The sequence below is a fragment of the Osmerus eperlanus genome, chromosome 9 (assembly GCF_963692335.1).
Source record: "Osmerus eperlanus chromosome 9, fOsmEpe2.1, whole genome shotgun sequence".
Lineage (NCBI taxonomy): Eukaryota > Metazoa > Chordata > Actinopteri > Osmeriformes > Osmeridae > Osmerus > Osmerus eperlanus.
The window spans coordinates 10,645,115-10,668,119 of NC_085026.1; the positions used below are offsets into that span (position 1 = coordinate 10,645,115).

Consider the following 23,005-nt stretch of genomic DNA (forward strand, 5'->3'; position numbering starts at 1 on the left):
GCACACATACACACACCACACACAACCACCATAAACAAGCACAGACACACATATTATATTATATTTCACACACTTACATACACTAATAGTAGCACGGCACACAGTAGTTGTAGGTTTTTACATAATAATAGTGGATCATAACAATAGTAACTTTCTTTCTGGGCCTCGAATGTTCAGCCAGGACAGCCTATTGTGTATGCCAGAGAATTGCAAAATGGCTGGTTTCCAGTGGGGATCTTGCCTCAAATTTGGCCCCCTCTCATTTCCTCGTACACATTATTTTGTTTAATTTCAATAAACAAAAGGAAATTGAAGCTGCTTCCTTGTTCACTTGAAATCAAGCATTGGTCCTTCACATGGCCATGCTTTAGCCAGTCCAAAACAATATATTACAGTACCTACCCCTCAGCTACTGTCAAATAGTATCATGTTTTTGTGTTTGCTGAGGGGGTTCAGAATGCCTAATTTCTATTGAAACTGATTTAACAGACAAAATTGACCTTGTTTTGACTGTCTCGATGTGTTGGTCAACAGTGGGTCTGTTGGAGCCCAGAAACCTCCGTGTGACAGATGAGTGGTACACCCGCTTCAGGGTGTCCTGGGATGCGGCCCCCTCCAGAGTCCTGGGCTACAAGCTGGTCTACCAGCCTGAAGGTAACACACAGTGGGAGGTTAGACAGTCCCAGTGTCTTAGTCTTAGGTGTCTTGATCTTCATTTTCCCTTTTTTACTCTAAGGGTCAATAATCAAAGCTAAAATGAGAAACACATTTTGAAACTTTTCAAGCGTAAAGTCGTTATTTATTTATGTAGCTATTGTATACAACAATTCTGGCTGTGCCTCTTTGCCTGGTGTTGACTGTGCGTCATTGACACTCCAGGTACGGATCAGTCCATGGAGGTATTTGTCGGGGACGTGACTACACACCACCTGCACAACCTGCAGCCTGGAACCACTTACGACCTGAAGGTGTTTGCCCAGTATGACGCTGGCCTCAGTGGGGCTCTGCAAGGAAAAGGAACCACATGTATGCCCTACTGGTTTATATCACATTGTCCATTTGTTGAAGATGAATACGATTGTTGTTTGATTATTCTGTTAGTATATTAGCATGATGACCAGTTTACTGCTGCAACCGGTCCCTTAGAGAGTTTTAATAAGATACCAAAGGGATTTAAGATGAGAGCAAATGAGGCGTTGACAAGTTCTTCTTGTCTCGTGCAGTGTACCTAAATGTGGCTAACCTGGAGACCTACAACATTGGATACGACAGCTTCTGCATCAGGTGGACCCCCCACAGAGCAGCCACCTCCTACAGGCTTAAAGTCAACCCTTTTGTCTGTGAGTACAATACCCACAATACCCCCAGCATCCCACAGAAGCTTGGTCTTGACCAGTTATTCCTAAATGTTCTTGTTGCTGGTAGGTCACAGCTCTCTCTGATGATGTCAAATGAGTGTCGAGAGTAATTCAGCGTGCCGTCACAAAAGCGTTATTGTCTGAAGCGCCTAAAAATAAATCTGTATATCATTCGATCGCTCCATGCCCACTTATCCATCTGTTCTGGATTAGCTAGCTCCCTGAGGGCTGAGAACTGTTAGAAATAGGAAGAAAAGAAAATGAACACTGGGAATGGTAAGTCTTAGAAGAATGTTTCGTGTGTGTTGGTCCAGATTGTAGCAGTACATTTAGTTCCATTGTGCAAATTCCTTGTTTGTTTCTGAAAATAAATAGCTGAATAACATACTCTCAAGGCCCATGGCTACTGTATGTCTCATAGTAATTGAGACCAAAACAGCTCATATATCCAACTTGCTAGCATCACTAACCAAATGTTTGTCATTGAAGTATGAGCTGGATAGATCATCAGTTTGAGTTCATCTCTTCTACTATTGTTTATGCCCCCTCTTCTTCTCTCTGTACCCCAGCATATAACAGTGGAGCGCAGGAGATCACCGTTACTGGATCTGAAAGCCAGTATTGCTTCAATGGCCTTACCCCCGATGCACTGTACAATGCCACCGTCTACACACAGACCCCCAACCTGGAGGGACCAGGGGTCAGTGTCAAGGAAAGGACATGTAAGAGATCACTCCTCATGATACTTCACTTTGGACTAGTAAATGGGTCTGATAAATAATGTTAAAAAACTGATTATGGTCGTATGTCTGTACTCAGATTGTTTGAAGTTGAACTGGTGTGTGTTAACTTGTGTGGTGCAACACAGGTGTGTTGCGCTAGAGAAACACCTACGCTACATGATCACTGAAAGTGCTGATATTGGAAAAATTGACTGGGTGTGTTGGTATGTTTTTTTCTTTTGCAGTGGTTAAACCCACCGTGGCCCCGACTATGCCCCCAACCATACCTCCACCCCCCCCCATCCCCGCTGCACTGGACGGTAAGCAGGAGGCTGAGGTCATTAGCATGCTTTTGGCAACAACCAGATCAGCATCATGCTTGAGGTGCTGTCCATTCATACTAAATAAAGATGGACAAAATCTGTACATGCTAGTGATGAGACTTTCAGTAAAATTGGGAAATGTTGCATGTCATAAATTTGTCAACTCTACCTTAATACCTGTACCTTAAAACTGTATCCATTAATTCAATGTATATTCTGTAGAATAGCTCTATTGCTATGGTTGTGCCCCTAATAGTGCTTTACTGGCCCATTAAGGAAGGTGCAAAGTCAGTGTGTCTGTGCTAGAGGTATTACAATAGAAAGAGCACTGACATGGTGTTGCACTGTCGACGTGTTGTTGCATCTCTCACAGTGTGCAAAGGTGCCAAGGCTGATCTGGTCTTCCTCATTGACGGCTCGTGGAGTATCGGTGATGAGAGCTTCAGTAAGGTGATCCAGTTTGTCTTCGACATGATTGGAGCCTTCGACATTGTCAACTCTAACGGCATGCAGGTTTGTAGCTCTGGGGGGCATGTTTTGAGAAACGTGTAGATATGCTTGTGCATTTATTACTGTTTGTAGTTTTTCCTAGATGATTGGCAAAATATAGTTTTCTTTCACCAGCCTTTTAATGATATTTTGTGATTGATGGACTTTTTTCTACATATATCTCTCTCACTGTCTATCTCTTTTATCTGGGTACAGGTGTCTTTTGTGCAGTTTAGCGATGATGCCAAGACAGAGTTCAAGCTGAACACGTACCACGATAAGGGGATGGTCCTGTCTGCTCTGCAGATGGTCCGCTACAAGGGAGGCAACACCAAGACAGGTACAGACCTCCCCCCAATTTCATCTGTCTGTAAGATCAGCCAGAGGACCATTTATACCTGAAGTTGATGAGCAGGTTGAGACTGTCGTTACACTGTCGTTACAGGGATGATATTAATAACCATCTGGGATTTTAAATAAGTCGAAAGGATTTGAATTACATGTCAGTTGTAAACTGGAAACCGCTCTGTTTAAAGATAGAAGGCAGATCACATCCGATGTGATTTAATCCAGATTCTTACAATCAGATTCAAATGTCTTACAGTTGTCTCAGCTGATAGATGCCTTCTCTTCCTCCTTACTTGTTCAGGCGCTGCTCTGAAACACATTGGTGAGAAAGTGTTCACCTCGGACAACGGCATGAGGAGAAGCGTTCCCAAGGTCTTGGTGGTGGTCACTGACGGACGCTCTCAGGACGAGGTCAAAAAGAGTGCCTCTTCACTGCAGCACGCTGGTAAGGATGTTTACAGTGAGACTGGGTGTGTTTGTATGTCTCTAACTTGAAGAGATTGGAGGTTCACTTCCAAATTATGTTTCCCTTATTGGGATGTTTTCCGTTGTCAATCAACCCGGTCAAATAATGCCCTTCCCTGACTAAACCATGAGTCACAGTACCCTAACATTTGCCCGTATTCTCCCATCTTGCCCCAGGCTACAGCGTGTTTGTCGTGGGCGTGGCAGACGTGGACCAGAGCGAGCTGAGGAACATCGGCAGCAAACCCAGTGACAGACATGTCTTCGTGGTGGATGACTTTGACGCCTTCGCCAAGATCCAGGACAACCTCATCACCTTTATCTGCGAAACCGCCACCTCCAGTAGGATTGAGATTGGAATTACATTGTGATTTAGATAAGGATTATAATTGAGACAGAGATAGGAATAGGGAATGACAATCAGAGTGCAATCATATTATCAACACATCTAAATCTCTCTCCTTTTACTGACTGAATGATTCCCATCTCTCTTCAGCTTGTCCTTTGATTTACATCAATGGCTTTACCTCACCTGGTAAGTATATGACTTACCAATATCTAGAGTCAGGAAATGTATATATTTATAGCATATTTATTGTGCATTCTCTAAGATCTGTTTTGAATGATTATTATTTTTCTCCCATCAGGCTTCAGAATGCTGGAGGCCTTCAACATCACAGACAGGACCTTTGCTGGTATGAACGGTGTGTCTATGGAACCAGGTTCCTTCAACAGCTACATCGCCTATAGGCTTCACAAAGACTCCTTCATCTCCCAACCCACCAAGTAAGTGTGGTTTGTTTGTGTGGGTTTTTGCCTGCCTGTCTGTATCTGTGCAATTTAGTATGAGTAGGTCATGCTTGTGTGTGTTTGTGTATGGAAACATGCTCTTTTGCGTGCATTCGCCCACACATCTGAAATGCATGTTCAGCGCCCTCCCTGTCTCCTGTGTACCCTAATACCGCTCAGCAGAGTGCAATTATTCAGAATGTTCTTCAAAGTCCTCTGCAGCCTTAAGTCACCCCCACTGCCCAGCACTCACAGCAAGCCATCCCTGTTTGTTTTTGCAGCTTGCTGATTACAAGGTGTTAGTAGAGGAAAATGATTTGGTTCAAAGTATAAAGCTCCCTGGGCAGGGCCCTCTCCCACATTATGTCATAGTGGGAACTAGCAAAGCAGTCAGAGGTCAGGAACTAAACCTCTTTGTGAAAGCCCATTAAAATGTCTTTAGGCAATTGCTGAAACTCTCACAGATTGAGTCTCCTCTTTCTTAGCCAGGAGCAAGCATGCTTTGCTCGTTGTCCATAACGATTTGTATTTTGCGTTTTGCGTGTGTCTGCGAGGGCATGCTTAATGTGCACAAATGGAAACACTTGGAGGCAGCAGTGGAGAGGAACAGAAAATTCTTTCAATATGAGGGTAATTTATTCGAGGACTCTGTAGAACTGGTAACCATTTTCAGGGTTTTGTGGCCTACGTGACAGTGGATATTCTAGGTCTTTGTTAGGGTTTTACGGTGCGGTTTATAGCTTGTCACAAGCATAGTCATTGTCTCTTTGTAGCACTGGTTCCTCTATCCCTGCAATGACAAAAGATCTTGTGTTGTAGCCTGGCAGACCGCTTTGTGGATCGTGATTGTCCTTATTATCCCAAACTCTACATTGACCTCATAGTTCCTCAAAGATTATCTATTGAACTCTCCAAAAACCTACACGATAGACTGTTGGGACATCAAAACTAAGTCTAGATCTAAGAGTATCTCTCCCTCTCAAAACCGAGGACAAGTTGACCATCTTGATCTTGCCTTACACAACCTCCATTGTGTCTTCAGAGTTTAAGTAAGTGATTGATGTGTTTGAACCCCTACTAGGGAAATCCACCCTGATGGTCTTCCTCCATCCTATACCATCATCATTCTCTTCCGCTTGCTCCCTGACTCCCCCAACGAGCCTTTTGATATCTGGCAGATCGCTGACGGCAACAACAACCCGGAGGTTGGGCTCACCGTCAACCGTGAGTACCCATCGTGCTTTGTCCCTCAGCTGGAGGGGCATGAAGTAGGTGTGGCTGGCCAACAGCTGTGCTCTCCCATCGCCTCCTGTCATTTTGTCGAACTCCTCACTTCCCCCTTCTGCTTTATTTGCCTAGTATAGGTGTTTAGAAACGTAGACTACCATAATGATCTGCAAGCCACTCTAAGGTGCTTTCTCCATGTTCAACTCTTTAAAGGTTTGCTATGAAAGTCCGGATTTTCCATGCTAGTTATAAGCTAAAGAATACGGAAGTGTTGTCCATAACACATGTTCACTCTATATGTTTTTAAAAAAAAAAATTTTAATCACTTCTGAGGTATTTTCCCTTCCTCTGTAGTGTCTTCTCAATGTATATCCCTCTCTCCATCCTTGCTCTCTTCACCCATCTTTCTCTCCCCCCTCTCTTCCCTTTCTCACCTTTCCCAAGTGTGCCCTATTTTCTTTATTCATTAAATGCACTAAATGCTAATTATCCCCATAACAATCGAAAGACACTGTTGCATCTTTGTAGCTTCCAGCAAGACAATCACCTTCTACAACAAGGATACCCGAGGGGAGCAACAGAGAGCCACATTTAATGAGGACCAAGTGAAGAAAGTTTTCCATGGGAGCTTCCACAAGGTAAACACCACATCAAGTCAAATAAGAACAGTTTGAAGTACCACATGAAGACATGATCAAGGTTTGGCAAAGGAGCTAGCAGATATTTGCGTTTTAAATTAGTTGAATACAAATTAGGCATAATAATTGATCATTTTGATTGCTTGCTGTCATTAGATGCAATTAGATGCATGTATATTATTTCTGTGTGGAGGATGTTTTTTTGTGGTAACCCTTTTGAATAGCTTGTTATCGTCACCGTCAATGATCAGTGAGTTTTGCTTGTTGAGAGAGCAATAATTTTCTCTCAGGTCTGTTAACAGCTGATGTTTTTCATGGATTATTTCTACATCCCCTTGACTTTTGGTGATGGTTTTTGGACATCCAATTCTAGTTAAATGACGTCTGTTTCTCTCAGCTCTCACAAAATTGAATGCTATCTATCTTACAGTACAGCCGGATGCCTTCTGAGCCAAGGCTGTACTGGCTCTTCAGGGCTTTTTATGATTTGCCATTTAGATTTCTTTTCTTAGACCACAGGTAGTTATTTTGATAAATGGGTTGAATACACTATAAATATCCCCAACTCAGTTTGGAGGGGAAACTGGTGACCTTGGTAACTTAGCCCATTGTGCAAATGGTTACAGTTAGCAATTGGAGGTTTGATGTGGTTGGGTTGCTCTTGTCCTGGCAGTGATCAAATAGGAGCCCCAGATTGATGATGTTGATGTTGGTTTCCCTCATGCAATTAAATCTAATTTGTGGGAGAATCTGTCATGGTTCTCTTTGACAAATGAGAACCTGGGTTGTTGCTGTGTCTAGTATGTGCTCGATCTATTGATAAGTTTACTTGTAGAATCCAAATTTCTTGTCAATAAGCAGGATATTACCTTCCTGACCAGAGGGTTTTGAAATTCTGACACATTCCTCGCAAATGTACAATCCAAACATTTGTGGGGACAGTGTAGAAATCCACCCCCAGACCAGTGGGAATTAGAAAATATCCTTGTACATATTGAGACATCATTCTTGTTTCCTCCAAACATAATTGTTTCGCAACAGGCAGTCCCAGTTGGTCCACTCCCCCTTGAATTTGCCAACTGAGATTTTAAATCACTTGATGGCCTCTACAGTGGATAGAGCTATTAGATAAGAAGTTGGTTCATCCATCACAGTCAAAGATTTCATTCCAAAACTGTTGAATTCCTCTGGTTTTGTTTGGAAAAGCTATTGTTCTTCTAGAAAGATTGAGTTATGGTACAATATGTGCCAAGTATTACAGCTGCAATATACGTCATAGGAGATGAGTTTAAGTATACTACTTTGTAGTCTCCCTGTGGAAGAGCAGGGGTAGCATTTGAAGGGGAAATCAAATATCTTCAACCCAACTACAAACATAAACCATAACTGTAGGTAATATGGTTTCAACAATAAATTACAGTATATTTCTGTACTGCTAGATACTTGATGCATCTCAAAGGGGAGGATGACTGTTTCCAATGTACCATGACACGTCTCATATGTGTTCAATTATTTTTGGAATAGTAAAAATCTGCCTCCCATTCAGCTCTAAAATCAGCGTGTTCTTTTGTACAGAGATACTATTTGAAATACCTCTCCTGGTGGAGTTGGATGTGAGATCTGAAGTCTTCCGCCCCCCAAATACAAAAGAAGTGTGCCCTTCTCCATCTTCTGAGAAGAATGCTAGCCATCAGATCAAAGCCATAGCTAAAGCCTTTTCAATACAACTTTAAAGCAGCGAGACAAGTAATTGAGGTCTGCTGGAGGCAATGGAACCCTGGCCTTGCCAATTACATCATCAGGGCATTGTGATTTGGTGCCAGCCTGTTTATATGTGTGTGTGTGTGTGTGTTTGCTGTCTTGGTGTCTGTCTTAGTGCCTGGTCTCTGGATATGCACTTGGAAAGTAGTTTGTGGTTCAGTACTCTCTACTTATGGACATGGTGCTGCAGTGGTCTACCAACTTGTCTTTTTGCTAGTTTGGACTGTGGCTACCCACTGGTGTGGTTAGTTGTCTCTGTGTGTGTATTCAATGGTTTGGTCCTGCTTGCTGCTGGATGACCTCTAAATTTTTGCAAAAGAACCTCTTTGACCAATTGGGAGGCACCAATCACCAGTGAATTCCCAAATGAAAGCTGGACTTAACGACTCAAACACTCAGAAAACACTCAGAAAACACTCAAAGGTTTACCTTAAGGTATTGGGTTACTTCATCTCAGTCCATATATCTGTATCTACTCCTTCAAAGACACATCAAGTGTACTAGTCTGTGACAGACAAATACAATTAGTTATATACTAACATATATCTACCTGCATATATCTACCTAAGCATCTACCTGATGCTTTTATCTCTTTACTTTACTATCACAGTGAAAAGGCAATTCTACAATTGGACGTCTCCTTGAGAAAGTACCAACAAAAAAAAACACCCCCACAGTCTGACCTGTGCTCTCATTTGAACTACAGTGATTCCATTTGCCAAGTGTTGTAAAATATGTAGGGTGCACTTCATTTACTTTAATAGCAGAGCGCATGTTAGAGAGTGCAGACGGATTTAGGCTTGCCTCTCTCCCTGGGCCAGTGGACATAGAATAATACAGGTTAGCCAGGTTGAGATGACTTGCTGTGACTGGGAGCATGTGGGAAACCTCTCAGTGATGGCTTTAGCAGACGCTAACCCTTTCTAACCCACCAGGGATATCCTCACACCAGGTGTGGGGGTCTTAAGAAAAGTACTGCAGTTAAGGGGTAGAGGGGTTGGGGTGGACTTTCCTTACTGGTAAGGAGAAAGACGTGTTTCGCTACACAGAGAGGGGATATTATGTTTCCTCCACTCATAAAGGGTTGTATATGCTGTGGTGGCTTTTGTGTTTAGTGGTCATCATATAAAAATTAGTGTTTTTGTGCTGTTGTTGTCGTCCTATGTTGCAGGTACCTTAGCGGTACTGAGAGCTACACAAATGTAGCTTTATTCCTTAAAGAAAATTCCTGCGCTTGCTCAAGTTTTTCTTTAAACGATTGAATGGGTAGTGAGTGCCAGTGTACACGGAGTCGTTGGAAATGAACAGAGCAGAGGAGAAAAGGCACATGAAACTCAAATGAGGAAATAATCCTGGTTCTCGATCAATCTAGTCCTATTTGATGCTTTGCCACAAGCGTTGACTGTGTCTTTGTACGCTGTTTATGACAGAGTATTCCTTCTGAAGCCCTCTGTTAAACCCCTCCACCCTGACATGGCCAACCAGATGTAATGACCCATGCAACCATTTCAGCAATACAGGAAGTCCCACAGAAATGAATTGGTGACGAACCAGACTTAGAAAACCAGTACGCCCACTCTTTTGTCAGAAGCCAGGGTCAGAATATTGCATTTTCATCCCAGATTGGACATGGGAGCCAGCAATCTGGATCACACGGGGGAAGTGGGATTTGTTTTTGGCAACATTATAATTGGAGCTTTATCTTACTGCATACAACTTTGTGCAATTGGATTTGGTTGTGTTTTAAGATATATGGCCCAAGATTAGCCTGTATAATCTTGCATAGATCACAGATGAGGTGATCTATGCAATCGTGCATAGACCTGAGAAGAAGGTGAAATATATAGTCATTTAGTCATTTAGCAGACGCTGTTATCCAGAGCGTCTCATTTACTTTCAATCAATAAGACTTAAACCTCAGTCGCATTTGCCGTTACAGGTACCATTGTATGTGTGTGTATGTGTGCGTGTGTGTACATGCGTGAGAAGAGAGGTTATTTGGGTATTGAGAATTCAAAGCTAGGAAGTGCAAATAACCAGAGAGCAGGACTAAGGGACATGTAATTTTGGTCATTTTGATTTGGCAAGTCATTGTGTAAGTCAAGACCTCCCTTGACTCTTGTGATTTTCACAAGAGAAATGTACTTACAGCTCAGTGGGAAATGTTTCTATTGTGCACTATAGTTCAAAACATGTTTTATGTTCATGCATTCTTATATTTGTAACACGTGTACATTTAAATATTTAACAACATAACTACAATGGATGTTGGAAAGTTACCTTAAAATTATGAAAGTATTGGTGGAACTCCAGTTACATTAGTTTTTCAGAATATCTTTTTAATTCAGTGTACATATTGCTCAGTGAGGTAATACAGTGAATGTTATTTTAAGTTTTACAAAATCTAAGTTATTTTGGTAAGACCTCAAGTGCAGTAAGAAATCTATGTCCAGGCCAGAATCCCTGGGGCATTAGACCTCCCCCTGTGGTCAACCAGATATTTTCTGTTGCCAAGGAAGTCAACTGTGATTTTGTGATTGGTTGCTAAGAGCTATGTCACAGTCCGTGGTTGGCTCTATGGAGAGTCATGTTAGCTAGTCAGCTCTAAAGCTTGTCAGACTGCTTGGCAGAAATTTGCAACTGTGCAGAAAAGTACGGAAAGTCATAGCACTTTTGATGGCGTACCACAAATGATAGAATTCCAAGATGTTGGGGGGGCCTTCACAGACAGGAAATCTCAAATACTGACATGTTCTTACTTAGTCAGTGTATGTTGTTGTACATGCCGCCTTTTGCTGATACATGGAAATGCTGAGCATTAGTTGTTGGGATTTTTTCAGTTCATCCGGAAAAACCTCTGACGTATAGATCCATTCAAAGGACCAACCACCAAAATGGTCTGACGTGGTGTAATCTGTAATTATCACAATGCCACAGAGCCTGGCAACTGCGTTCACCCTAATAGGGTTATTAAGTGAAACTAAGTTTCAGCATCTTTATAAATATCAGTTTGGTGATGTCAGGAGGTTCTTTCTTCATCAGAAACCGGTTCAACAGGGTCGTTGTCTCCCTTACTATGCAGTTCCCGGGTTCTAATGAACTCAGCTTTCAATCAAAGGACGATTACAAGTTTGTTCTTACAGCAGTAGACAAGGCTTCTCTTCCAATTTCAAAATACTTGTCAAAGACATTGAACTCTCTAAGTACTTTTTGCCAAGCCTTGATATCCAAGCGTTGTTAGGTTGTGGGGCAGATAACAGTGTTCAGTTGAATAATACTCTCTCTCCATCCAGCTGCACATCAGCATATCCCCTGAGAGAGTCAAGCTGAATGTCGACTGCCAAGAGGTAGCTGAGAAACCCATCAAGGAGGCAAACAACATCACAGTGGATGGCTACGAAGTGTTGGGAAAAATGTCCAAGTCAGGGGGTTCCAAGAGGGAGTCGGCAACCGTAAGTAAAAAATAACTTGGTGTGTGTTGCTGAATCGTAAAGTGATTTGTTAAAGATGTTTGTACCAAGCACACCGTTTTTTCATGCTGTCTCAAACCTTGATGCTGAATTAAGTTGCGTATAAACCACTTCTAGAAGGGATTAAAAGAAGGAGGGGAAGAAAGAAAGAATGCCTATTTGCTATGTGCTTCATCTCTCTGTGGGTGCTAGCCTGTTTGTGGAGTAATGTGTGCCTCCCAGGCCTGAATGGAAGCCATGTGTAACAGACATCTATGTCCGACTCCATTCCCTCTGTTGTGTAGTTCCAGCTCCAGATGTTCGATATTGTCTGCAGCTTGAGCTGGACCAGCAGAGACAAATGCTGCGACCTGCCTGCAACGGTAAGAAGCGCTGTTCTGATGCAGACCCTTTGAAACAGCTATACTTGAGAAACCAAGTGTCTACTTAAAATGTTTTACCTGGTAGTTGTGACGCTATATTGTGACGAGTTGTCATGCTTTTTCCTGATGCTAAACCATTCTTCGTCTGCGATTGGACATTTGAAAAAAGCAGCAATATTGCTTGAGAATCACTGTTCAGTAGAGACTGTTTGGAAACCACAATGTAGATTTTATTCAATGCCAGCATCTGAACCGTCATCAGTTATTGTATAGCTGTATCAGAAGCATTGTTGTATTTCTGCATGAACTCGTGCAGGACATTTTACTTTTTCATTTTTTAAATATACACTCAAACTGTATTTATGGCAATTATGTCTGAGGCCTTGTTGAGAAATTGCCTGTTTATAGAAATTAAATGATTGCCTTGGCACAAATGAATATAATATTACATATCAGTATAACTAGTCTAATATCTCAATTGCAGTTTCCAAAACAAGTGCTCCCCTTTGATCATGCTGCACAGAGATAAATCATCATGTTCTTCTATATGTTTGGACATGGACGCATAATGTGCAATTAAATGAATGTACTGTGGAGACTTACACATGCTCACTCTCAACATCCAATGTGCTTGGTATTCATTTACCACGCCAACACAAACTAGGTTGTGTAGCTTGGGTTGTCATTTACTGATTTCCACAAAAATATCTGGGTTCTTAGTTGCCATGAAGTATATGCACCCCCATGTCATAATGGATCTTGCAGTTTTCCAGTGTGTCCCCTCCTCTTCAAGGAGTGTTAAAAGCAACATTAAGATCAGTTGCCAACATCATGTCACTCATTTTCTTCCACCATTTCTTTTCACTTCCTTGTTAGCGTCCAAGACATGCCCACAATTATCAAGAGATGTCTGGTGGAAAAATGGACATTGTGGTCTCCAAACATTTTGGAGAATTTAATTTTTTGTCTTACTCTCTCTCACACCTGCTCTCTTTATGTCCCTCACTCTCTTTTCTCCTTTGCAGAGAGACGAGGCCAAGTGTCCAGCCCTTCCTCACTCCTGCACATGTGCACAAGACAGCATCGGCCCACAGGGACCCCCTGGACCCACGGTAAGTACATTACACATGATCCCTTTTCCATCTCCCCTCAGCTCACTGACAACTCCACCCCCACTCTTTCTTTCGCCCTCTCCACCTCTGTCTGCCCCGACATGATTGCAAGTCTTACCCCAGCAACTTGCAAGTCTTTCCCCAGCAACTAAGAGCTTCTCATGATAATCCTTTTGATGATGATACCAATTAGCTATGAGATGTACTTAACAAGTTAACTTGCGTGAGTAGCTGTTTATTTTTTCCCATGGAAAGTGGCAGGGTTGGATAGGATGCAATGAGGAGTGTGAGCCACTGGCTTAGAGTAATGTGTCAAAAGATGAATTCCCATTGGAAAAAATGGGAGAGAAAACCTTGAAGAGGAGTCTGGAATATGTATGCTCCGCCAACCTAAGCCCCTGTGAACAACCCTGACGGCTTGGGGTTTAGTGCTGGAATCCTGCTGCTGATGTGTGGTTGGTGCTGACTCTCTCCTGTCTGTGTCTGTGTACTATCCCAGGGTGGCCCAGGTATAAAAGGAACGCGAGGAGAGAGAGGAGAGGCCGGCCCTGTTGTAAGTTGAGATTGAAAGTATTTTCTTAAAACGTTTCAAGCTGTTTATCCATGGCAAATTAGATTTTGATTTTTTGAGTCAAGTGTTTTTATGTAGTAGAGTGTATTATATGCTTCTTAATCCAACATCCGGCTTTCTACCATCTTGTTGGAGGCCAAGCAAAAGTAATGATTCTGTAGTTGTAGTTAAAACAACATTAATGCTACTACAGGTTCAGGACAGTAAGCATCGTCAGACAAAACATATTGCACATCTGAATTCACTTATCAAGCACACCATTTATTATTTCTAAACTTGATTTAAGGGGACCTGCGTCGAAGCAGCTAAGCTGCAACACATTTCTCAACAGCCATGTCCGGCTGCTCTGGCACATTCTCTTGACACCACAAGAACTGTGTGGAAGAAGTCTTTAGGGAGATACAGTATGGAGAGAACTAAAGTCTGACTATGGGACAATGTAACTGATGGTGTGATGTGACTGGGCTTGACTATAGGGTTCAATGGGACCACGTGGTGAACAAGGCCTTCCTGGCCCGTTAGGACCCCCAGGTCCACAAGGACCCAATGGATTGTCGCTGCCCGGAGAACCAGTAAGTCATATCTACAGTCCAAACACCCACACACTCTGCTCCAAGATAAGGACAACAGATATCCAGCGGTGAGAAACAACCAAGCGTCCGTGAAAGTTACATTCAGCAACGGTTGCATTCACTGCAGTGGCATTCATCGCAGCTCATACTTCATTAGCGGTTATGTGGATGGGGATTTACTGTGCGTGGGGGTTCGCCAAGCCTCATCTCCGACATTCACTCCTATGAGTATGATTTACTCCCTCAGTCAATGCGAGTTAGGGGAACCCTATTTATTCAAGCCAGGCAGCGGAGGCTTGTTCTTCCTCCTAGACATCCTCTCAGAAAATGGGTGTAAATTCAATCTTAGTGACAGGGTGAGCAAGCTTGAGAAAAACCAGTGCAGCTGTAGTTTTACAACTTTTCTTTTTTTGTTCAGCTTCCAAATCAATCCTGTCTTGCCTCGTTCTTCCTTTGCTCCTTCTCAGGGCCGGCCCGGACCAAAGGGAGAACCCGGAGACCCAGGCCTGACTGGGCTACAAGTGAGTACAACTCTCTTTTTCATTAGCTGTGGTTTAGCTCGAGGAAACCAGAGATCGTCAGAGACCATGGCGAGGAACCTTGCTACTGCAACTTGGAGTGGCTCCATGAGGCAATGTTGAAAACCTCAACCTCAAAGTGGGAGGTAGACCATAGCCCACCCCCCCCCCCCCCTCCTTCTCCCCCCCAAGGGAAGCCCGAACATTCAAACCAACTGGTGACTGACAGACACCAGAGGGTCGGCGGTGTAGACTTCAACTCATGAAACCGAGGATTCGATTCATGTTCTGCAGCTGTGAGGAAGTTGTTGTCATGGCCTTAAATTAAGATTCTGTTGCCTGGTTAATGATTGACTTGGATGCCACTAACTGGATTGAAAGTGGATGTTTAAAAAGAGGATTTTAAAGAGAAATTTATCATGTTGATATTGGTCTTCAAGGTATGTGGATTTGGGACATTGTTCAATTGTTCTCAAGCATATGACCCTCAGTGATTGTTGGATTGCAGTGCCAGGACTGCAAGAACAATGTACAATGTTGGAAGACAATGGGTTAAACATTCAAAGCTAGATGTATCTCAAATGTCTTCCCTATCTGCAACTTGTGTGTCTTTTGTGAATGGATTAAAAGCACCTACTATCCACATCCCTTGGCTGTGAACACATCTGCACAGCATCTACCATGAAAATTGAGGGGATTTCATCAATTGTTTCTGTGAAGCAGATGTTGTTTCTGAATCAATCTTTGGAAGGAACTACTACTAACTACTAATCAGCATAATCTAATTGAGTGTGTTCAACCAGTCAAGTTTATTACAGTAACCTTGGCCTGTCAAATGTTCCTGTAAGCAACATGCTTTCCAACGGTCAAGAAGAGACCCATCTCTGTTTTCTAGTACAAAACCATCTGGTATACCTATCATGTTCTTTAAATCACTGTGAAACTAGAGATGGGGTATTACTTAGAAAAAATGATATTGCTCTCCGGCAATGTACACATTTCTGGTAATTGGAGGGATTTGGGGAAAGTGTTATTGCTGATTATCAGAGATTGATTGAGTGTATCTGTTTCTCTCAGGGTCCTACTGGACCTGCCGGCCCTGTTGGTCCTATAGGACCAGCTGGAGCGAGGGTAAGATCTGCTTTCTGGTCTGCTCATGCATGTGTTGACATGCCATAAAATCCGGCCAACACCTCCTTAACCACTTGGTTGCATGTGATCACCTACTCAAAAACGTGTGTGCTGCTTGACTTTTGGGTGGTCTTCGTGTAATGCATGTCATCACTTACATCATACAAATTCAATGGACTCCGACTGGAATTCGTCGACTTATTGGCCTTTCTCTAGTTAACTTTTCAGCACCACTGAATGAAAATACAGTCACTAATTTAAACAGCCATAAGATGATAGGGTTAACACAATAATATTACAAGGTTAACAGTCTAAAAGTATTGCGTCAAAATGGTAACTTATTAAGACCATCACAAATCCCAGGTGTGTTGTCACTCATTAATGTCTGCCTGCTCTTCCCCATACAGGGCCTGCCAGGGAAGGAGGGTTCAACTGGACCTAGAGGCCCATCAGGACCAATGGTTTGTGTTATTTGTGTGTCTGTGTGTGCGTGTGAATGTACGTGTTTTCACATGTCCTTTGAGTATGAGCAAGCACGCTCTCATTTCTGATTAATGTAAAACAATCACCCCTCTGGCTCCAGAACATTCTCTGAATACACGTGAAGCAGAAGTCTGATTTTGTCGTGCAGCCAGTCTTTTTAATGAGAATGAAGCCTGCATCTATTGTTCTCTACTGTGGTTAAGGGACTGTGTCTACTTGATCCGCCATGCATCCAGTAGGCAGTGTCAATTCTACATTCACATGTATGTTAGCAATAGGACTAGAAGGGTCATTAGAACAGACAGCATGTGTCCCAGACGACATGTTTCCCATGCCCATATTCTTTCAACCCCACTTAAGTGTTCTTGGCACTTGATGACCAACGTGAAGTTTCTTCTGCAGACCTAACTGTGTCTTAGTTTAAGATGGGGTTGTGTTACACAACAGGTGGATTAAGAGAGATTTCAAGAGGGTATTGGGTGTACTGCTCGCTGAGTAGCTTTAACAATAACTTCATGCATCCTGTCTTCTCATCTTTCCAGGGAAACCCAGGAAATCCTGGAGTGCAAGGAATCACGGGGAAGCCTGGAAAACCTGGAGATACAGGAAACCCAGTACGTATAACCAAAAAACAAATCCACGTTAGCGTGGATAACTTTATACTATCACGGTCATGAAGGGAGTCTGTCTGTAGGACCTTTTGAAACTGGGTTCAAATAAAAAAATGTTTTCTTTTTTGGAGGATGGAATACAAAATTAGGGACATTCCCTCATGAATAGGTCCAATTATATTGAAAGTTAAGCCAATTAGAATGGATATTCTGTACTGTTGAAAGCCTGAAATTGCTCTGCGCCTCAATCCAAAACAAATATTCTCTTTCACAGGGACCACTTGGCCAGAAAGGAGAAAAAGGAGAGAAGGTATCATTAATAAAATATTACGATTTTGTTGTTTTCCAGCGAGAAAAATGCACACCTTTTCTGACCCGAATATTTTTGCTATCTTCATTTCAGGGAGACTTTGCCTCCCAAAACATGATGCGTTCCATTGCCAGACAAGTTTGTGAACAGTTGGTGAACAGTGAGTATAAACCTTCTGAATCCAATAATGCATTGTAGGTTTGTCCCCTTCTATTTGGACATACTCAGCACTCACTACATCCTTACTTGTTGTGTATCCCTGCAGGCCAGATGAGCAGGATTGATATGATGCTCAACCAAATCCCCACGGGTTACCGTAGCAACAACCCAGGCCCTACTGGACCCCCTGGGCCTCCTGGTAATCAGGGATCTCGTGGAGAGTCCGGCCAGCCCGGTCGCAGCGGTTTCCCTGGAAACCCCGGTTTACCAGGAAACCCAGGAGAGAGAGGTGCATTTCTGCCCTCCTTGTTTGTTGGATTGCTGTTATTGTTTTCTTTACTTACTTTCCATAGAAATTGTTGTGTTTTAAACCTAGTAAAAAGAAAATTAATTATGCACTGACTTATATGACACTCTTGTTTTCTTCAGTGGGTTGAGTTTCTTTGGGGTCAGCTCAGCTGGGTGAAATTTGAATTGAAATGATATAATTGAATAATGACATGATTGGAGGAAATGACATTTCCCCACTCAATATGCAAATATGGCCTTGAAGTGCTAGCGGGTTATTCACTATCATGCTTTTTATGGTCCATACCCCCCGAAAAACTATTTCAAAAAGGTTATTTGTGGTTTCAAAAGAAGCTCAATTGGACTGGTCCTGCCTCTCTCCAGATGGCTTCCAGTACAGAACACTTACTGTCTCTCATTTTGGGTCATGACATAGGTTTGCAAGGAGAGAAAGGTGAGAGAGGCAGTCCTGGTACTTCAACCCGAGGACAAAGAGGACTCAGTGGCCCACCTGGTAAGACATTGGCTGTCCTCCACTGTTTCATGTTCAGTCACACATTTCACTCTTCCTGTTGCCCGTCTGTGAGGACCCGTCTGAATTGTACCTTTACAATGGGGTGTAGAACATAAGATTCGTCCTGACAGCTTACTGTAAAGCAGCGTCTATCAACAAAGACAGCTGGAAACAGTATGTTGGTTTAGCTGAGTTCACTTCCAGCACGTTCTAAGCAGTTTCATAACAGCAGCCATTTTATAAAGCTTCTTAGACTTGTGACTGGATCAACTACAACCAGTCCTCTTAAAATGATCAATACCAAAAAGGAGGCTTTGTCACCAGGACCAGTTGGGCAGCAGCACTTCATAAATTCTGAGTGAATGGTCAAAAAGTATTTTCCCAGGAAAACATTCTCCTTTCTAAAAACATTTACATGAAACGGACCTCCACAGTTGTGTTAAAACTTTTGCGATGTTGATGATGAACACAAACGCAATCAAACAACACATGATTGACAATTGTATGTTGAATTAAATGTATTTAACATAACAAAATGATAATGGCACATCAAGATGGCTGAACTTGGTTCTCACGGAAGCTGCTGTCAGACTCTGTAATTGACATTCAGCATGTTGTCTCAAAAAGCTCACTGGAAAAGCATTTCCCTCACAAAGGGGTAGATGGGGGCTTATGGAAAATATCAGACACCCAATTGATCTCTAACGCTCCCCACCTTACTTGCACACCACCAAGACTGTTTCTGTGAATGAAGTGAGACGCAACTGAACCCCAGTAGGAGGAAGCAAGCAATGATGAGTCATTTTAGAGTGGGTGAATCAGATTGTTGGACAATGAGCTTTCTTTTCTGGACTCATTGACAACACATGGGCTCGCTTAAGGAACCCAGAGTGTGTGAGAGAGGGAGAATGTGTGTGGGGGAAAATTCCATAGTCGGTTTGTACCGTCTAGACAGACTGGGGCAGGGGGTAACTCCACAGCGCTCATGACTTTTTTTTGACTAACTTTTAATTGAGATGTCTAAATATTTAAATTACAGTTGTGGAAACCGATGTTCTCCCTTTCCACTTCCAGTTTAGATCTGAGGATGATGTCAGCGGCTTTAGGTTCCGAAGTTGCGGATATTTAACTCCCCGTATCTCTCCCTCCACTCCCAGGGCCACCAGGCGAGTCAAGGACAGGTCCCCCAGGTCCCACAGGCTCTACTGGGCCTCGTGGCTCTCCGGGTCGCCAGGGCGCTTCCGGAGTGAGGGGACCCCCTGGGCCCCCTGGGTACTGTGACTCATCCCAGTGTGTTGGCATTCCTTACAATGGACAAGGCTACCCAGGTAGGATGGCCACTGTGTAAATGTACAAATCGCAGACCTTTGTGCACAACATCTACTGAGTTTGATTCATTGAGATCTCAGAATGTAAACATATAAACTTACTGTGAGTTATTCCTGATTCCTCATCCAATTAGTTTGTGCTGTGCATTTCTATGATCACCTTGACACTGCCTCAGTTATTTGGAAAGTAATGAACAAATTTCTTCTGGACACATCATGAAATTCCAAGGTCTCAATATTTCTGATGTTGCAAGCAATCTTAACTTGCATGGAAAGCACTCATGTATCAAAGATGCAAATAACATTTCTCCACAGATATAAAAAAAAAAAACAACTAACATCCTCTTTGAACTGTTTTCAGGTTCGGCATAGTAAACTTTTAAGCCAGCTGCGCTGCTTAGACTTTGAGGTCCTGTTTCTGAGATATTAGCTCAGTTACTAAAGAGCGTGTAAGGATAACCACCATGGACGTAACTAAAACAAAAAAAAAAAGCAAGGAGAGGACTGGCACTAACAACACCTTACAGCTACTATCAGAAAAGCTGCAGTGATGGCAACCCAACTGGCCTGTTTGCATCTTTACCAAAAACCTGGAGAATACAGAGAAAGAGAAAGCTTCTCTACAAGCCAAGGAGCATGTAAAAAAACACCAACAAACTACTAACAAAGGGGATTTTGTAACGGAGAACAACAGTGTTAACATGTTAATGTAGATGTGTTATCTGTAAATAAACTAATTGTGCCTTGTAAATGATGTTTGTACCACAACAATTCACTAAAAATTGGTTAACATCTGTATTGAGCTTGTGCCTTAACCCTCTGCTTACTGACTGCCAGCATAACCTCTGTTTTTACAATGCCTTAAGTGATTCACACAGCTCCTCTGCAAACTGAAGCATGTGCCATTTGTACATTTAATCATGTCGTTTGTATGATTGCCACATCTATGCTGTGTTCTTTTTACTACAATTTCTTTTTTATATATGATATTATTTCATTTGTCAACTGTGCGTTTATTGTCTAACACCTCAGATGATTTTAGGACTACCAAAAGGACCAGTCCAATATACGTATGTTCGGAAATGGCATTGTCACATACTACATTTTCAGAAATTGTATATTTTTAAACAAATGTTTACATACAGTACGAGTACAAATGTATGTATATACCAATACCAAATCACCTATGGAAGTTAACACCATTGCACAGTTTAACTGATTGAAAATAGTTTCTGTGCATGCAAGTGTGTAGACTGGAGTCCTTTTTGATTAGCCAAATCAATATTTTCTAGCCGGCCGCTACCAGCCTGACCCTGATACCATGGTAGTCTCTATACCCGAGGAGCCATCTGAAGAGTTTGAGGCAATTCAATCACCCGGTTACACACAAAACCAGCGAGGAAAGAGATCACTATCAAGAGACAAAACCAAGAGGATGATATCATAAACAAAGAAAGAGCAACAAAGAGTTGAAATTATTTTGATTATTACACAACATGTGCAAGTATTAAGTGACATTCTGAAGGAAATATATGGGTTTGATACCCTTGGCTTGAACATACAGTACATTTATGCCAAAGTGATTTAAATTTAGATGATTACAGAAGTCTAGATATCATTTCATTACAAACCTGTGTGCTTGCTGTCTGTTCTCTTTAGTGTCTGCTTGTAATATAACTGCAGCAATCATGTGAAAACCATCAAATTTGTTTGTAGGAAGTACATATATCTCTTTGTACCCATCCAGAATATTCATGTTCGTCATGTCATTTAACAATTTAAAGTTGTCCCATTGTTTTATTGAAAATACATAGTCTGACACATTCCTTATTAGTAAATCGCCCATTGATTTAATCTTCAATCAGACCTCCTAAACATGTGGCTTCAATTTAATCATTCAGATTTATCAAACATATTTTTTTTCTTTTATTTGTTATTACCAAAGGTTAAATTGCATGTCTGTGTTGTATATTTAGTGATTTAAAAACAAACAAACAAAAAAATTACATCTGAATATAGTTGTTGTTTTGTATCAATACCAAATGTAGTTGGAATGTGTTTGCAAGACTATGGAGATAGAATTGCTTTTCTCATGTTTTAACTGCACATTGTGAATTCCACAGCCTTATTTTCTTATTTATTTCTGAAACAGAAGAGGCATTTTTCAATAAAACTACTGAAAATGTATTCTTAGTTTCAATCTCAAGTCTTTTCAGTGTGATCTTTCCATCTATGATTACCAAGGATGTGGTTTGTCCCGTGATCACTCACATATCGTAGCCATGGTATTTGGACACATGCATTCATGGATGGGAAATGTGGGATATGGAATACTCTGGATGTTTCAACATCACACTGTAATGTAAACTCAGACAAAGTCTTGCTGTTAATCACTCATACGGACGTTTTCGAGTCCAAACCTTTGCATCCCTTCTGAGCAAACTTTTTTCCTTCAAACATTCAGCCTTGGAGAGCATGGTCTTGTCAATCAAGGACATACAGTATTAGTCAATACAGTGTTAATCAAAGGCTGAGTTGGGGGTGGCTAAAAGTCCATGGTTTACTGGATAAATTGTAATGTGCTGTTTTTTAATCAATACTTTCATCCAGAGTTACATACTCTGTGGGAAATTGAACCTGGGACCTCTTGAACTGCAGGCACTAAGCCTAAGCACTAAGCTATAGCCACTCCCAATGTCTGTTTCTAAGCAACTAAAGTCAATTTGAGGTCAAAGGGAACCTGGTAAAGGTTTTGTAGATTCCAATTTATAAACATTTTCATATGTACAAAAGAAAGTACATATTAAAAGGAAAATAATCTCTACGTGTTTCTCTTGGATGCAATCTCTAAGGTAGGGAACAATTCAAACAATTTCCGTTGATCATGATAAGGAAAAAGCTAGGGGAATTCCTCAATGAGTGCCAGAGATAACAACTGGAGTCATGATGTTTGAAAGTCTTAATCAGGAATACTTTCAGACACCGGAAAGTCTTACGTAACACAAGTCTAGATGGAAATACTGAATGTGTTTACATGTTTACTGTCACTTTACAGTACTTACTGAAAGAAAAGGCTGAAATACGAGGGTGGTTGTGAAGTGTAGCCTGTTAAAAGCATATGAAAGATACATTTGAGTACTTTTTTTCTCAAAGAGATGAATGCAAGCAGTTTTCCTGATTTCCAGAGTGGCAAAGCAACAAAGCACCAATATATATTTCGGAGTTGATTTCATATCAATTATATTTTCCCACCGATCAGAAAACTCAGTCGTATACATGGCCAGATCTAAGTCGTCTCTGGCACCATCTTTGCAACCACCATGTCTGGAAGTCTGGTTACCGTCTGCTGGTTTGTCAGACTCATCCTAGCTCCACATGCATCTGTAATCACTTTGTGGCAAGTGTTTAAAGTGGGCTAAGTTCCAGAGACTGTGGTTATGATAAATCTCCAATGGC

The 23,005-nt window shown here is 41.9% G+C and overlaps 1 protein-coding gene across 4 annotated transcripts in view; it reads left to right on the plus strand.

The window, feature by feature from the left end:
- col12a1a (collagen, type XII, alpha 1a) overlaps positions 1–21,736 on the plus strand; it is a 56,156-nt gene extending 34,420 nt beyond the window's left edge. For 3 of the 4 annotated variants that reach the window (XM_062469725.1, XM_062469726.1, XM_062469724.1), the window contains 28 exons: positions 535–654; positions 880–1,026; positions 1,224–1,340; positions 1,928–2,080; positions 2,326–2,400; positions 2,777–2,916; positions 3,109–3,232; positions 3,542–3,685; positions 3,883–4,047; positions 4,202–4,240; positions 4,353–4,491; positions 5,576–5,718; positions 6,250–6,359; positions 11,414–11,572; positions 11,875–11,952; positions 12,978–13,064; positions 13,564–13,617; positions 14,112–14,207; positions 14,675–14,728; positions 15,803–15,856; positions 16,264–16,317; positions 16,882–16,953; positions 17,225–17,260; positions 17,354–17,420; positions 17,526–17,708; positions 18,144–18,221; positions 19,379–19,549; positions 20,842–21,736. In XM_062469725.1, the coding sequence (XP_062325709.1) occupies positions 535–654; positions 880–1,026; positions 1,224–1,340; positions 1,928–2,080; positions 2,326–2,400; positions 2,777–2,916; positions 3,109–3,232; positions 3,542–3,685; positions 3,883–4,047; positions 4,202–4,240; positions 4,353–4,491; positions 5,576–5,718; positions 6,250–6,359; positions 11,414–11,572; positions 11,875–11,952; positions 12,978–13,064; positions 13,564–13,617; positions 14,112–14,207; positions 14,675–14,728; positions 15,803–15,856; positions 16,264–16,317; positions 16,882–16,953; positions 17,225–17,260; positions 17,354–17,420; positions 17,526–17,708; positions 18,144–18,221; positions 19,379–19,549; positions 20,842–20,996 (3,014 nt within the window). In that variant the 3' untranslated portion in view covers positions 20,997–21,736. Of the gene's footprint in view, positions 1–534; positions 655–879; positions 1,027–1,223; positions 1,341–1,927; positions 2,081–2,325; positions 2,401–2,776; positions 2,917–3,108; positions 3,233–3,541; positions 3,686–3,882; positions 4,048–4,201; positions 4,241–4,352; positions 4,492–5,575; positions 5,719–6,249; positions 6,360–11,413; positions 11,573–11,874; positions 11,953–12,977; positions 13,065–13,563; positions 13,618–14,111; positions 14,208–14,674; positions 14,729–15,802; positions 15,857–16,263; positions 16,318–16,881; positions 16,954–17,224; positions 17,261–17,353; positions 17,421–17,525; positions 17,709–18,143; positions 18,222–19,378; positions 19,550–19,910 lie in introns of all 4 variants that reach the window. The other variant, XM_062469723.1, reaches the window with a different exon arrangement.
- The last annotated feature ends 1,269 nt before the right edge of the window (positions 21,737–23,005 follow it).